General features: G+C 45.7%; 1 protein-coding gene across 3 annotated transcripts in view; it reads left to right on the top strand.

Moving 5' to 3' along the window:
• Positions 1-14,827, top strand: part of TRAF3IP3 (TRAF3 interacting protein 3) — a 356,734-nt gene that overhangs the window by 63,095 nt on the left and 278,812 nt on the right. The window contains exon 1 of one of the 3 annotated variants that reach the window (XM_078644494.1): positions 9,333-9,538. The exons of the other annotated variants lie outside the window; for them this stretch is intronic. Within the exon in view, the coding sequence (XP_078500620.1) occupies positions 9,500-9,538 (39 nt within the window). The 5' untranslated portion in view covers positions 9,333-9,499. Of the gene's footprint in view, positions 1-9,332; positions 9,539-14,827 lie in introns of those variants that run through there. 3 annotated transcript variants of the gene reach the window in all.

Here is a 14,827-nt window from a genome sequence, read left to right as displayed (position 1 = left end):
GTGGCTGTGGGGGTGTGATGTGCAGAGATTTGCACGGGTCAGGAGCGCCTTTCCAGCCGCACTGTGTATACATACACCACACACACATAACGCACACACAAACCACACACCTCAGTCTCTCAACACCACACACTTTTCACCACTCAACACAACACACTCACCACCACACTCACTCCCCAGGCTCACCCCCACAGACTCACCACCACACACTCACCAGCACACAGAAAACAACACACACAACAACACACCCCCAGCCGTCAATTAATGCTTTCACCATGCACAAACACCAACAACCATCATCCATCTGTGCACGCTTTTACCAAGCACACACCCACCAGCCGTCAGTGCACCCTTCCACCAGGCACACACACCTCCAGCCGGCAGTGCACTTTTCCACCAAGCAATCGCAGTATGGTACACTTTACTTTTAAACATATTCATATAAAGCACAGCATGCCACCATTGGTAAAATTACAATTCAACAAACATACTTCCACTACACACCACATGCAGACACTCCATAACACATGGCAAAAAGACATTGGCATTTACAATGCCATTAGCTCAAACTCAAATAAATCCGAGCCCGATTGCATTTCTAATGCTTGTTTAATTTATGCGAGTATCGTAGCAACGCAGTATTTAGTGCAAGGGATTGTTGGATTAAATTCAAGGCGTTTCAGATCTTGGCTGGATAAGTTTGGTAGCCTGAAGACTGATCTGTATAAATTGCACTGGTGCTCCTTGAGCTATTAGCTGAGTCTTCCATGGAAGGCTCAGATCCTTAGATTAGTGATGGTAGAAATGTGGCCTTAATTACATTGATTAGTGGCTTTATTGAAGACCCATCAAGGTGTTGTGATAGTTTTGGAAATGTAAATTTCAGCAATGATGCTTTTTTCAATGCTTGAATATGTAGCTTGTAGAGCCATTGTTTTGGAATTCAACTCTTAAATATGTATAGAAACTGGTGGACTGTACCTCTTTTCCCCCGATTCCCGGGAGGTATTGTAAGGTGATGTCTTGCAAAAATCAAACGTTCATTTGACCTCTAGTTTATTTACTTTTCAGTATGCAGACAGGGTGTCTAAAGTGTTTTGTAAGTCAACCGAAGTTTAGTCTAGTTGGCTGTATCATCCTCAAACTGGATGGCTCGCATTGGCTGCCCGTTTAAATTTAGCAGACACGCTTTTGCTGTGATTAAAGTCTCTTCATGGCCTCATCATGACGTTAATAAAGTAATTGCGCATTGACGTGCAGCCGCCATCTGGAAGTGGGGCAATATAAATTAAAAATCATACCAGTAGTGATTTCCTCGGTGCATCGGCAGGGCCTAACTGGAAATCAATGTAAATAATTGTGGTCACGATTCTCACTCCGGGGCGGCGGGGGAAACAGCGCCCTCGGGAAACAGCTTCAAAATTTGACCTTGGTCTTTGAATGCACAGCAAATGTAACATGAGGAGAACATGATTTACAGTTCTGTTTTCAGAAACAGATCTGGAGTGACTGTAAACATCTAGCGCTCTGGTCAAATGCTCTAGAGAAAGGGAGAAGTAGTCCCTAAACAGATGCTACAATGGGACAAGTGGAAGGGTACAAGTAGTGGGGCACTGCTTTGTGGGAGTTAACTGAGGAAAAGGAGGGACTACTAGCAGATAAGGTGTTTTTTTTCAAGGACACTGAAACAAACATATCAAAAGCAGTAGGCAGGGTTTAAGCCCACAAAGAAGTACATACAAAAGTATATATGTGACGATTCACTCCCTGTTCTCCTGTACCCACCACCAGGGGGCCACATAATGGGACTTTCCAGTCTTCTAATAAGCTTCCAGACCCTCCCCTGCATGCATATCCTGACTTCCAGCCATTTGGACACTTATTGAAAACTGACATTCATTCCCAAACCATGCCGGGTTTTGTAAAAGCCAGCCTACTCATGCCTGAAACTCCATTACCCAGAATTCCCTGCTCACTGCTTTGTCTCCACTCCTTCAGGCCAAGGATGGGTGGAGGAATTCAGCTCACCTGTGGCTGGCTGCTGCTAGCCTGCTCACACCTGATGCATGTGATTACTGTGAGCTCTTTTAAGTCCCAGCTCCCTTCAGGCAAAGGTGGGTCATTGTAGTTGTTTACTGGTGAGACCAATCCTTGGTTCCAGAGTTCCCTGAGCTTTTGCTATTCTTTTTTCCAGTGTTTCCTGAGCTTTAATTATGCCGTGTTCCTGACCTGCTGCTGTTTTCCCTGTTCCTGAATTAGCACTCCCTGCAGTGCTACCCTGACCCCATAGCCTTAGTATTCCTTGTTCCTGAACTACAGCCAGTGGCGGGTTCTACATGGGGGCGTTTGGGCGCCGCCCCCCCTGCTTTCTCGCCGTGCGAGAAGAAGGCAGAAACAAATGGTAGTTATTTATTTATAACTACCATTTGTTTCTGCCTGCCCTTCTCGCACGGCGAGAAAGCAGTCAGCAGCTTAAAACTTCTTCCTGGTTACTAACTCGAGCCTCAGGGCAGGGGGAGTGGCTTGGGGGAGTGGCTTGCCCACTGTTATTAATACTGACTGTTTGGACAGCCTGAGAGGCTGTCCAAACAGACAGTATTAGCAACAGTGGGCAAGCCGCTCCCCCCAAGCCACCTCCCATTCTCCGTTCTGCAGAATGCAGACTAGAAGAAATGACGTGGTTAGGGCAGCCGGCCGAACCAATCAGCGCCGGCTGCCATGGAGGGGAGGGAGGCTGCCTGCAGCCTTCTGTGACGAAAGAGGCGGCATTCAAAATCCAGGACGGCGGGAGCAGTCTCGGGACTCGAGTCGGGAAGCCAAGGTAAGTTTTTTATATTTAAATTCATTTTAAAATTAACCTTGTCTTGCAGTAGTCTTAGCGGAAGGGAGGCTTGGGTGAGAGAACACTTCTATTGTATTCTACAACTACGTGCACCTGTGCTCTGCTATCTTCGTCAATTTCTCACAAGTGTCGTCTCGTAGTTCACTTTACAAGGTAGACGGGGATCTACCCCTTTGGAAATGTCTACAAACAGTGAGCAATGGTGCAACACAAAGCACAATGACACAGAATGACTTAATTTCTGGCTACTGGTATAAGGGCACGCTGAAACAGCTTCAGCATTTGCGAGCAATGCCACCGACTGACTGAAGAATGAGGCCATTGCCAGGGCACTAGGCGAGATAGTCACAATAGTCTAACCGTTTTTTATGTTTTAAATGTGCCGGCTTTGTACGAGATGCCACTGGCTTCAGTAATGTGCCCGCACGTGATTTACCACAGGAAGCATTTGTGTGCTTGCTGTGTCTTTCTGGCCTTACAAGTAGCTAGAGGCCTACAAGCCGGCGTGCTTTGGAATGCAAGCAATAACATGCTTCAAGCCATTTGTCGGGCCTTTAAAACATACATGCCCTGGTGTGTGGAATCTGTGCAGTTTAAAGAAAGGCTGAAGGTGGTGTTCTTGTTTGTTTATTAGTCGCCGGGTGCATGTTCTTGAGTGTCAGGATGTGCAGATATGGCAAATAGGAAAGCCTAAAGCCTTTTCTCAAATATGCTCAAAAAATGAAAATGCACCATATGTCATCTCTTTTAAAAAGACGGCCCGCTTCACTCGCTCTGCTCAGCACCACCTACTCACCACGAACTTTTACGCCTCACTACTTTTAAATGTCACCAGCCGCCGCTGACTACAGCAGTTTCCCTTCTCCTGAATTAGCCCTGATTGCAGTGCTACCTTGTTTCCTGAGTTCCTGGGCTCCTGAGCTATAGCTATTCCCTGTACCTGAATTAGCACTGCCTGCAGTGCTACCTTGTTTCCTGAGTTCCTGAGCTATAGCTATTCCCTGTACCTGAATTAGCACTGCCTGCAGTGCTACCTTGTTTCCTGAGTTCCTGAGCTATAGTTATTCTTTGTTCCTGGGTGTAGCTATTTCTTGTTCCTGATTTGGACTGCTTGCAGTGCTCTCTTGACTCCTTGTTTCCTAAGCTGTAGCTATGTCCTGTTTCCTTGAACCAGTATTGCCTGCAGTGCTACCTTGACTCCTGAGCTCTAGTAATGTCCCTGTTCCTGAACTAGCACTGCTTGCAGTGCTACCTTGACTCCTGAAGCTTTGGTAGTTCCCTGTACCTGAACCAGCACTGTCTGCAGTGCTGCTTTGACTCCTGAGCCTTAGCTCACTTCTTGTTCCTGCCCCAGCACTCCCTTCTATGTTACTTTGTTTTCTTGATTTCCTAACCTGCACTATTCTAGTTTACACTTGTAGCCTCCCCTTCTGTATATCCGTTTCCAGTCCCTGCCTTGCTTCCCATTTCCTTGGTTCCAGTTCTAGTTTGCTGCCTTTCTATTCTGCTGTCTTACTTCTGTTACCTTGTATGTTTGTTACCTGCTTTCTGCCAAGTGTGCCCTGTCATTTCCTTCCTTTCCTGTTAAGCACTCCTCCTTGCTAGCTCCTTGTCTATTATGCTTGTGTTTAGTTCTACCCCTTTGCTGTTACTCCCTTGCGCGATCCTGTTGGATCGCCAGGATCCGTGGGCTCAGCTGACTACCTAGGTGGTGTTTCTTGTTCACTGTGGGTTTTGTCTTTGAGTTACATTTATAACATCACTATAGGTATAAGCTCCACAGACCCTGCCTTTGCATGCATATCCTACATGTGGGTATTTGCAGTCAGTATCTGTAACAGCAATTGCGGGTAAGAAACTTACTGAGCTTCAGTCTTACCATGTGGAGATCCTGAGTGCTTTACCCCACACTCCCCTTTATTGTTAATGTTGTATTATATATATATACGTCTTGCACGTCCATCCTGGGTGTAGTTAGTCTGAATGCTAAATTGCCTTGTGAGTGCCCTTCCTTTCTGAGTCTTACCCATCTTGTTCACTTGTACAGGCTTCCCCTTTGAATCCCTTTTTCTCCTCTGACTCCCTGTATGATCCTGGGCAGCGCTGTACTCCTCCTTTCTGTGTAGGTCTTCTACCCAGTTCCCAGTCCTTGTCCAAGTCCCTGACTGTGTTCCCCACATAGTCCCGGACAGTCCCTGACAATATACAAGAGATCGCGAAAGCTCAACCTAAAAACTGCCTTTGGTCTCCGATGCTGGGGCCTATCAATACTGCCCATATCAGAAAAGAGAGTTAAAACTGTGGGCATTTTAATTGATAGTGAACTAAGCTTTACCCTCAAATCAATTTGGTGCTTAAAACCTGCTTTCATTAGTATAGAAGGGTAAGAAAGATTCTGCCATTAAACCCCTCAAGATCTAACTCTGGGCTTGATTATACAAATGCATGCTATCAAGGCCTTCCAGCTAAACCTGTTCAAAAGTTGTAGAGTGGCATCACGAACATAAGCAGATTTTAACATCTGTCCGAAGCCTGACATGCCTTACATTGGCTCCCAGTAGAAATGCACATTCATTGTAAGCAAGGCCCTTTGTTATTGTTGCAGTGGGTATGCAGCAAGGCCCTAGTGTTTGCCATGCTAGGCTCCCAGGTACACCAGTTGTTGGTTGCTTCACTCTAGCAACGTGCTATGTATTATACATCCCTCATTTATTTGATCATTTTGTGTGCGTTCGTGACTCAGTGTTTCGACACAGACTCAACACAGAAAAGGCTTGAGTACAGAAGGTGCCCTTTCCATAAAGAAGGCCCACAGCCCTGTAGTAAGGCGCTCTGAAAGCTCCTAATACGTATTGCATATGATCCAGGCATCCATGACACTGTGCGAGGGGTTGCATAGAGATCCAGCCAGGGCTGCTGTTCATGGTTGTAGAACTGGCCAGGTCACTGTCTGTGGCTCGAACCTATCCTTATAATTACAGGTACCCGGTACGTTTTTGTCGTGCACAGGTGTATGTAGTGCAATAATAAGGCCGGGTCCTGTGCTCCATACTAGGTTTGATGGTTTCATTTGAGGAGACAAACGGTCCCCCAATACTCCACACGTGAGTCAGGATCCATGTAGCTATATACACGTAAAGACAACATACTTTACAAATGGGATCAGTAAGTATACCGACCTACTACATACACAATGCGCTTTAGGGTGCGCGTTGATATATAAGACACACCGCCGTGGCTACTCTACTTTTTTGGCCATGCTCACTATTGGTCCTGAAGAAAGCCTCACGACTATCGACGAAGGCTGAAACTAGTTGATCTACACCTTTTCTAGGATATTGAGGGGCATCACCTCCTCAAGCATATCCGATTACAGCTTTTACCTATGCCATAGGACCCTTCCATTAAAACTTTTAAAAGGGTATTTCCTATAGGCATTTTTAACATATAACTCACTTCACATAGCACTGTTCACTTGTACACAACAAATCCCGCTCCGCTGTAGACAGGCGTTGCAGCACAGCTGGTTCAGACTCGGTGATCCAGCTGGGCCCCGATGATGTAGCATGCCACCTACTAGGTAGGTGGGTGAGGGGTTTCTAAACAACAAGAACGTGTTGTTTATCCCATAGGGTATTTACCCTGACCAGTACCTGCCTACGGTCTTGTCCCCGTTGTTCTATCGAATATATTTTTGGGGGGAGACTGACAAGTACTTTTGTCAATTCCTCGCTCTCTTGTTGTTACTATCTATCGTGCAATAATCATAGACAGAATCCTGGGTAAATGGGAGTGAGTCTGGGTGGATGTGCTGATTTGCATGCCTGAATAAATGAACAGCTGATTTCCATCACGTTGGAGTGCCCAGAAGGCTGCATAAGCGGTATATATATGAAACACAATACACGTGCGCAGAGTGACTCCATGCTATGGGTTTTTAACATACTGGGTTCTTCTTGTAAATGTAAATGTATGTAAATGTATAGGCATTTATATAGCGCACTACTTACCCGTAGTCGTGTACTTTGTAAGCTATGACTACAAATAGGCTAGATGAAATTAAAAGTGCTATCATTCGAAGTGTTGTTTGTTCAAACCAGGACTGCTGAAGGTCCCTGGCATGCAGGGTTTTAAGTGGGCCGGGTCTCACCGGGTCTGAGCACCGGCAGGTTTTTCCAGGGGGCCTCGAAACGGGTCTCTATCGGGCTCTGTTTTGTGTCGTGGCACAGGCGATCCCTTTTTTCCCCGGACTGCAGTGACAGCACTGACATCCATGTGCGCGTGGTGAGCGTTGTAGAGGAAGGGAAATCCTTTAAAGAGAGTCATTTTCTCTCTGAATTTCCCTTCTATTTTTGAAACTCAGGAGCGGCAACATTGTCGTGGTGTCACCAGGGCTTTAAGTGGAAGTTTTTTCAATATTATGTACAAGCCACATAGTTGCTGCTTATTTATCTTATGCAACTAGCAGCCATTGACAAAGCCAATTGTCGCGACTTGCAGATATGATGTGACTTGTATCTTATATCTAGGCGCAATGACAGGAGCAGCAAAATACAAGTCGGGCGGTACACTATGCTAAACACAGATTTTTAGCTTAGGTGTTTTAAGCCACGCCCTCAATTACATTGATCACGCCCCTTTGAGAGACCCCCCAGTTTTTTCATCCCACTTAAAGCCCTACTGGCATGGCATGGCTTGTGGGTAGACAAGCATCTCATTCAATACGGGTCCTTGTCGGGAGTTTGTGATCACCGTGCAAGGGCACAGAGGAGGCAAAGTCCAGGTCCGCAGTCAGTACATGTGTTTAAGGTATCCTTACCCGTGCCTGTGTTTGATACCCCGCCTCTGAGTGAGACTGACCATGACTCCCTCCTCGCTCCTCCTCCTGCCCTCAGGTCTACGGTTGTGCTTCTAACACGCTGAACTCGTAGCCGTGACCCCGGCCGTGTCACGTGCTCGCCTTCAGCCATCCTGACTTTGAGCCGCCGGCACTTTCCGCTGGGCTGTAGTTTAAGTACAGTTCAACTAGTGCCCTCAAACCACGTGTTGTATGTTTAAGAGTCCGGACTCACTGAAGGCATAACATTCTTTTTTAAATTGTTTATTTAATATTTTCCAATTAACAGAATAGAAACACCGGTACCAAAAACATCAACACCACAACCAGCTTATTCAGTAGGGGTTTGTGGGGGAGGAGTTTAAAGAGGAGCCGAGAGAATGACCATACACGTTTTACAAGGCTGTCGGTTCGTACATTTCAGCCCATGAGATTGAGTCAACACCACATGCATCAGACGCCAGTTAACCATTAACAATTATCGCGGACCAGTGTAGGACATAAATGTATTTCTATAGCACTTATGCTGCCTTAAGGCCGTTTCAAGGCGCTGGGAGTGTGTTTTTGTGTCATGTGCCAGATAATTCACATTTTTACGTTTAAGTGGGCCAGACTTCCACACTATTCACAGAATACGATCGATTAACAACTCGGCTATACTCATAAATATTTATTGCTATCATTTCATTTCGCCGTACAGTCAAGTCTCGACTGTATATACTTTCTAGATGAGATATACAAATGAGAGGACGGTTGTAGGTCCCCACAACGCCGATTGGTTATTCGCACTTGTCACAGGTTTGCTGTTTTGCATATAACAAGCGGTCAAATCACAAACCATTTTTTGTGTCTATGGTGGTATGGTACTGTTTGTTGCAAACACACTGTACTAATATAGAGATTTCTGGAAGTGGTAATGTGTGGCAAGAAGGCCTGCACAACAATTTGTTATGGTGGGGATATAGTTGTTTATGCTGCTGCATTATTGCCTTGTGTTCCTGAAGTGTACTGTGGTTGTTGTGCTGCATTCTTTTTGCCTGTTTTATTCTACTGTGCCATTTATGTTTCCGTTGTATGGTATGACGCTTTGTGTTAAGTAATTATGTTATGTTATGCTCTGATGTTTACTTTAAAGACGTCCACACATGCTGCTACATTTCCAGCCAAAAGCCATACATGTCCAGAAGATGTTTATTTTTCACTGTAAATGTGGTAAAAAACAACCCTGGCAGCTCCTCAACCTCCAGTCATTATAAAAGGTGGCAGATACTGTTATAGTTGCATTGACAGGGCTTGCTTTATGTGATACATTTCAGTACGTTGCATAGATCAGTATGTAAACGAGTCCTGAGAGGCAATGTCAGCCTTTCGACATTCTAGAGTTGATAAATAGGGCGGAGTGCATTCGGGGTAATAATGAAAGTTATTACTAAAACCCGAAGACTAGAGAAGAATGAGTGACGCGTCATTTGTAAAGTATCACAAATTCAACTACTACTTATAAGCGCCCGTAGGCACGCTTTGACATGTCAGCGATACCTCGACTTAGCACGCGACGTGCTCACCTTAATAATACTACAGGTGGGAGAGTTCCCAATGTTTCTACAAGGCACGCCCCGGCCTCTAAAACCCGCCTCCGGTTGCAGACAGCGCATTCCACAGCTCTCTGTTGTTATGTTACACCGTCGAGCAGCGCCGTGGAACCTGCAGGCGAGCGTCAGCCGCCGAGAAGACCTTTGTTTTCGTTGCGGCGATCGGCAGAGTGTTGACACAGCTGGCGGGACCCTGGCAGCACGGCGGTGGGCACACTTTCAGCCGACATGGGGGGCAGACAGGCACCGGGCGCTTACCTGTGCAAGGTACGGTTTGTGATGATTCTACACACACAGCACGCAGCCTCTGTGGACACGGGTAATGCGGTCCGTCCGGTTTGCTTTGGTTATAAATAAACTAGGGCGTCAAAACGACCTCCAAAAATCTAACTACAGAGTGTACAGTAAGCCGGTAGCATAGCTTAGTTGGTTCAGGACCTGTTGCCTGTTGCTGTTCTGTGACTGAAGAGTTAAGGAGCTGTATTGACAGGACAACAACATTGAAGAAGAGTGTGATAGCAAGAACAATATAAAAACAAACTCTTAGAATGAGTGGACTTAAATACATTAATGAATACACAGTTCTTCTATTGTACAAGCCTGAATGTCATGTACAAGGAAGGACAGTATAATATAATGAACAAAAAGCAGTTTGTGGTTTGTTCGAAACAGGCATTGTCTTGCAGTCTTCTGACAGAGGGCCCCTTTCACCAGGGCATTGGCACAGACTGCGCCATGTTGGTTTGGTCAGCAGAGAGGACCGATATGGATGGATGTCTGGATTGAGCTAGCTCTCGTCCAGGGTATTTGTAAATTGTATTGGTGAATAGTCACGCATTAAAGATGCTCCGCAGGAGTAAATAGACCTAAACTCTAAGAGATTCTCACAATGCAAGAGCTGCTTCTCTTGAAGTTAGGGAGATGACAGGTGTGCTGATTGCCGTGTAAATATGTGTAAATTGGGCAGATCTGCATTAGTCAGTGGTCCTGTTCATTAATACAAGCTAAGATTTATGAAGGCACCGATGACTTTTGTTTATTGATGGATACGACTTTAGCCAGTTTTCACTTCTCAAAGAATTACATAGTACAAGAGTATGGATCAATCAATATCCGGGAATCAATTTGTCTAATTGCTGAACTTCTCCCTTTTAGTTAGGCCAGAAGACCCCTCTACTTTCTTGTAATTTGTTGCAATGACTCCTTACCATCATATTTAAGCCTTTATTCGACCGGTTCACCAGTGAATGTCACTTGATATGATACTGCTGCGTTTGATGTAAGAGTGCCTAGAGTTGCCTGGGCCTGAAGTAGTGTTGTGACCCACTGGCAGACCTTCTCTCTCTCCACATCCTGCTCAGTGTGGTTATTGGGCAGTTCTCTGGAGAGTAGTGTCACTTGGTACTGGCGTTACATGTCCCCGGGCGGGTATCAATACCGTACTCACTGGGTGCTGAGTATTCCTGGTTGAGTCTTTATTAGTGGCGCAGCAAGGGGCGGCTCCCGACCCCCAACCCCTCTTACCTGCGGCCACCTGGCAGCAAACGCAGGAAGCAGCAGCATCCCCCCGACCCCCCACCTACAATTCGGCAGCCATGGGCGGCACAAGCAGGGGGCGCCATGGGCAACACAAGGCCTAGCTAGGCCATTAGTCTTGATTCTCCAAAGAGTAGCCTAGTGAAAAAATATAAGGCTTATTCTTGGAAATGATGATGGTTTGAAGGACAAACACAGTATGACCCGAAGCAATACAGTTCATTAAAAGTTAGAGTCCATGCAGAGTTATATCTTTGAAAAGATATTGGTCTTTATTTTCAGCAGCACAATGCATAACTTTAGAATAGAGGTAAACCCCCAAAATGAAGTACCTGGCGACTGTTGTAGCTGCAATATAGAATTTAGTAAGTCCCTGGCAGTGCAGATGTACGTGCCAGAGATCAGATGTCTGCACAATTTCAGGCAGCCTTCAACTCCGTCTTTTACCAGAGCCTTTGCTTACTGTCCATGGACAGTGAAACCAAAGGTATGTAGCAGAATACTACAGGTTTTAAAAGGTGTCATGATACAGTTGCCCACGTGCTCTTGTTGCAAGTGATAGCCGAGATTATCCAAAATAATCTTACAAACTACCAAATCCCACCACTCAACGCAAGCTGGGTTTCCCAGTCCAGAAAGAGTGAAGGTCAAAGAAACTGGTCTCCATATTAGTGTTTCAGTTAATGGACCCAGGGAACACACTGAACACAAGAGCTCCCAATATCAGCTGGGGACCTGCGGAGAAGTGTTACAATCCAGCTCTGCCATTAAGATGCTGTATCTCAGCAACCATCATCTGTGGAGCTGCAGGTCACACCACTGGGGAATTAAACGGACCGGCCTCGGCAAATGGCAGACTCTACAAGGCAGTAGTGCAAAAGGGGCAATGTTGTGCCTCTCTTGGGCTGTAATGAGTGACATACAATGCACGTGGGTACTGGACAGGTCGTAATTCAGGCTTACCAGTTTATCAGACCCAGACCACAGCAAGAACAAATAAAGCATAGACCAAACATTCATAAATCCAAATCAGAAAAATACAAGGCGAAATGCAGAAAAGTAGCCTCAGGTGTACTGTCGCATCATTCAGGGCGTAAGCATAGACAATTCCCAACAGGTATCAATAGGAAGACAATTCAACGGGTGTATGCAATATGCATTACAAAAAAAGGAAAAAAGGAGTCACTGTAAATTTGAGAACAAACGGGTATTATTCACCATTTAGAAAGCAAGGCAGGTCTTATGCAAGATCATACAGTTAAACAGCACTGTATACAGTAAATGGGGTGACAACCCGGTGGCACTTGGTGCAAGTGATATATACATGAATATATACAGTGAATAGTGATGGTGGTGCAAGTGCAGGGGTGAAAACAGCGTGGTCGGCGCGAGGTGACAGTGAAAATAACAGAGTAATGGCTCCAGAGATTTAAGTAATAATCACTTAAAACAAGATTCAATTTTAGGAGTACAAAACACGTAGGGCGCCATAAAATTAGGCTGTGTGGTCGACGGCGTTTCGATCCTCATCAAATCGGGATCATCATCAGGACGGGGTTGTCGGGGAAAACAGTGCTGTGGGGTAAGGAAAGGACGAATCAAGGAAGGACCTTAGATCTGACGGATGCGCGATTAGCTAGCAGTGGGTAGGTTGCTGACTGAGAGAGGGACCGGCTGGGTTTACAGGTAGGTAGCCAGGGTTCTAAGTAAGCCCATGCAGGGTGGCAAGCGGCTGGTTTAAAGGCACAGGTATGGCGCTACAGGCGGCGCTGCACGTAAAAGGATTCTAAGCAAGCGGGCTGGGGTCTCTGATGGGCGGCAGAGGGCTAGCGTTAAAGCCCAGGACTGGCGCTGTGAGGAAAGACTGAATGAAAAAGCGCGGGAGCTGGGCGAAGGCAATAGCCTGGTGCGTCGCTCTGAAGTGGATGAATGAAAAACTTACAAGTCCGCTACTGTCAAAGTCATGCGGTCGGAAGGGCTGGATACGTGGGTCCAGAGCTGCACAAAAGGGGGCTTAGTATTAGAGCAAGTGGTACAACAAAGTAAAATAAATTTTAAGTTGAGCCCGGAGGGCTATGAAATTACCTGAATGAAGGGTAGGGGATGTATGAGTCGGCGGGGGTGATCTGCGTCTAAGGGAAGGAAAGGGGTCATTAACCTCCAAAAGACTCGGAGAGTGGACTAACAAACGATGTAGATGGGTGGGTGCTCAGCGCGGCTTACCTGAATCAATCAGAGGTATTTATCGTGGGTTAATCCGTGGTGTAGCTTCAAGCAGTGAATGCGGGAGCTGAGCGCGGTAGGACAACAGCACTGTTCAAAGTAGCCGTGGAAGGGGGGGCGGGGCAGGAGGCGAGACACTGCGCGCGCCCAGTAGGGAGGCGGGGTGAGGGGAGTGGCTGCCGGTTGCCGCGGCAACTCTAGTAACCAGGAAGAGAAAAGGAAAAACACGCGCACTCTCGAAGCAGAGGCGTGTCGGTTCATATGGCAACCAGGCGAAGCCGTGTCAGGGCGGGTTGCCAGGATTTAAGATGGAGCGGGGCAGAGGTTAATAAGATACAGTGAGATGCAGCAAGGTTACTTGGCCATAATAAACGCACGATCCAACATCAGCGAAACATAATTACTGGGAGGCATTTTACAATTACATTTATAGACAGCCGGAGAAAAGCATTAATTATAAGCAATGTAAGATACAGTGGTTACATGCATTGAATATCCTAGAGTATGTCATTTCTACATGTGAACCTCAATGCGTAGAGCAGCTATATAAATTCAACCTTGTGTAAACGATGGGCGGCTATTTACTAGAAGGGCCATATATTCCACATCAGGTTTTGAACAAGAGGGCAGAGTCAACAGACATGATAAGTCCAGACAAAACACCATTATCATATGTAAAATGCATGCCAGATTTGGTTATTTGAACATGTGAATCATTCAGGGCAACATTTTCGTTTATGCAATCTGGTCTCACCCAGACCCCACCACACAGAAACATACTACGTGCACCACACCACCTAATGTTCTAGATATTCCTGCCAGAAAAATATGTCTGTAGAGCTCCCTACTGCTCCTCAAAGGTAGGCCTGTGCTTGGTCAATTACTTAAAAAAGAAGGGAAAAGGGCAAGAGTGGTTTTGAACACAGTTTGTGGACGGTCTGCAGCTTCTTCGTTAGCACTCATCTCGTTGACTAGTTCATGGCTTCTCTGGAACAATTTTTGGGACACTACACGGTTGTCTAAACTGGACAGAATGGACTGATATAGGACAATTCTGTTCAGTGGTAATTCACACCAACATTATCTCTATCTAGCCGTGAAAAAAACCCCATATATTTATCCTTCTTTTCTATCTCAAAGATGTATTTTCAGCCAGAATTTTCAACTGAAAGTTAAGCACGTTGAACTTAAATAGCAAACCAAAAATCTAGTTTTTGTTCCTAAAGTGCTGTTTAAAATAATGGGATACAAAAAGTAGGGCTCAAGTAAAATATAGAGGTGTTACGGGAATACAGCAGTTATTTCCAGTGTAGAAAAATTATTAACAAATGAACATTTGCCCCAGTTTCACCAGCAACCAACCTACTTTCGTCTCCGCTCAGCTTCCTAGGTTTGACCTCTCCACTAAGGGCTTTTTTCCGTCTTCTTCTTTGGAACTTCTTTAATACTTTTTTAATCCAAGTTCGCGCTACATAAAACTCCGTAAAAAAAACAATTGTTCCAAATAAAGACGAGGCGGTACTAAGGAGGGACTAACAAGCCTGTTAACGAATCAGAAGCCAGCATTTACACAGGGCAATGACACAAGCCAATAAAAAATACGGGCGGAGAGTGGGTGGAGCTTCAATGCCATACTCGAATACAGGATGCCTCGCAGCGCATGCGATGCCAAAGCTCAACCTTAAAAAGAGATGAATGAGGGTAAAAATGCAGATAAAATTGAACACAGTTCGCAAGCCACCTGTTAGCCGTCTGCCAATTCAAATTTTAAATAATTTGCCAGGGGCAGCTAGAAGA

The sequence above is a fragment of the Lissotriton helveticus genome, chromosome 5_1 (assembly GCF_964261635.1).
Source record: "Lissotriton helveticus chromosome 5_1, aLisHel1.1, whole genome shotgun sequence".
NCBI lineage: Eukaryota > Metazoa > Chordata > Amphibia > Caudata > Salamandridae > Lissotriton > Lissotriton helveticus.
This window is presented reverse-complemented; position numbering and strand designations above follow the sequence as displayed.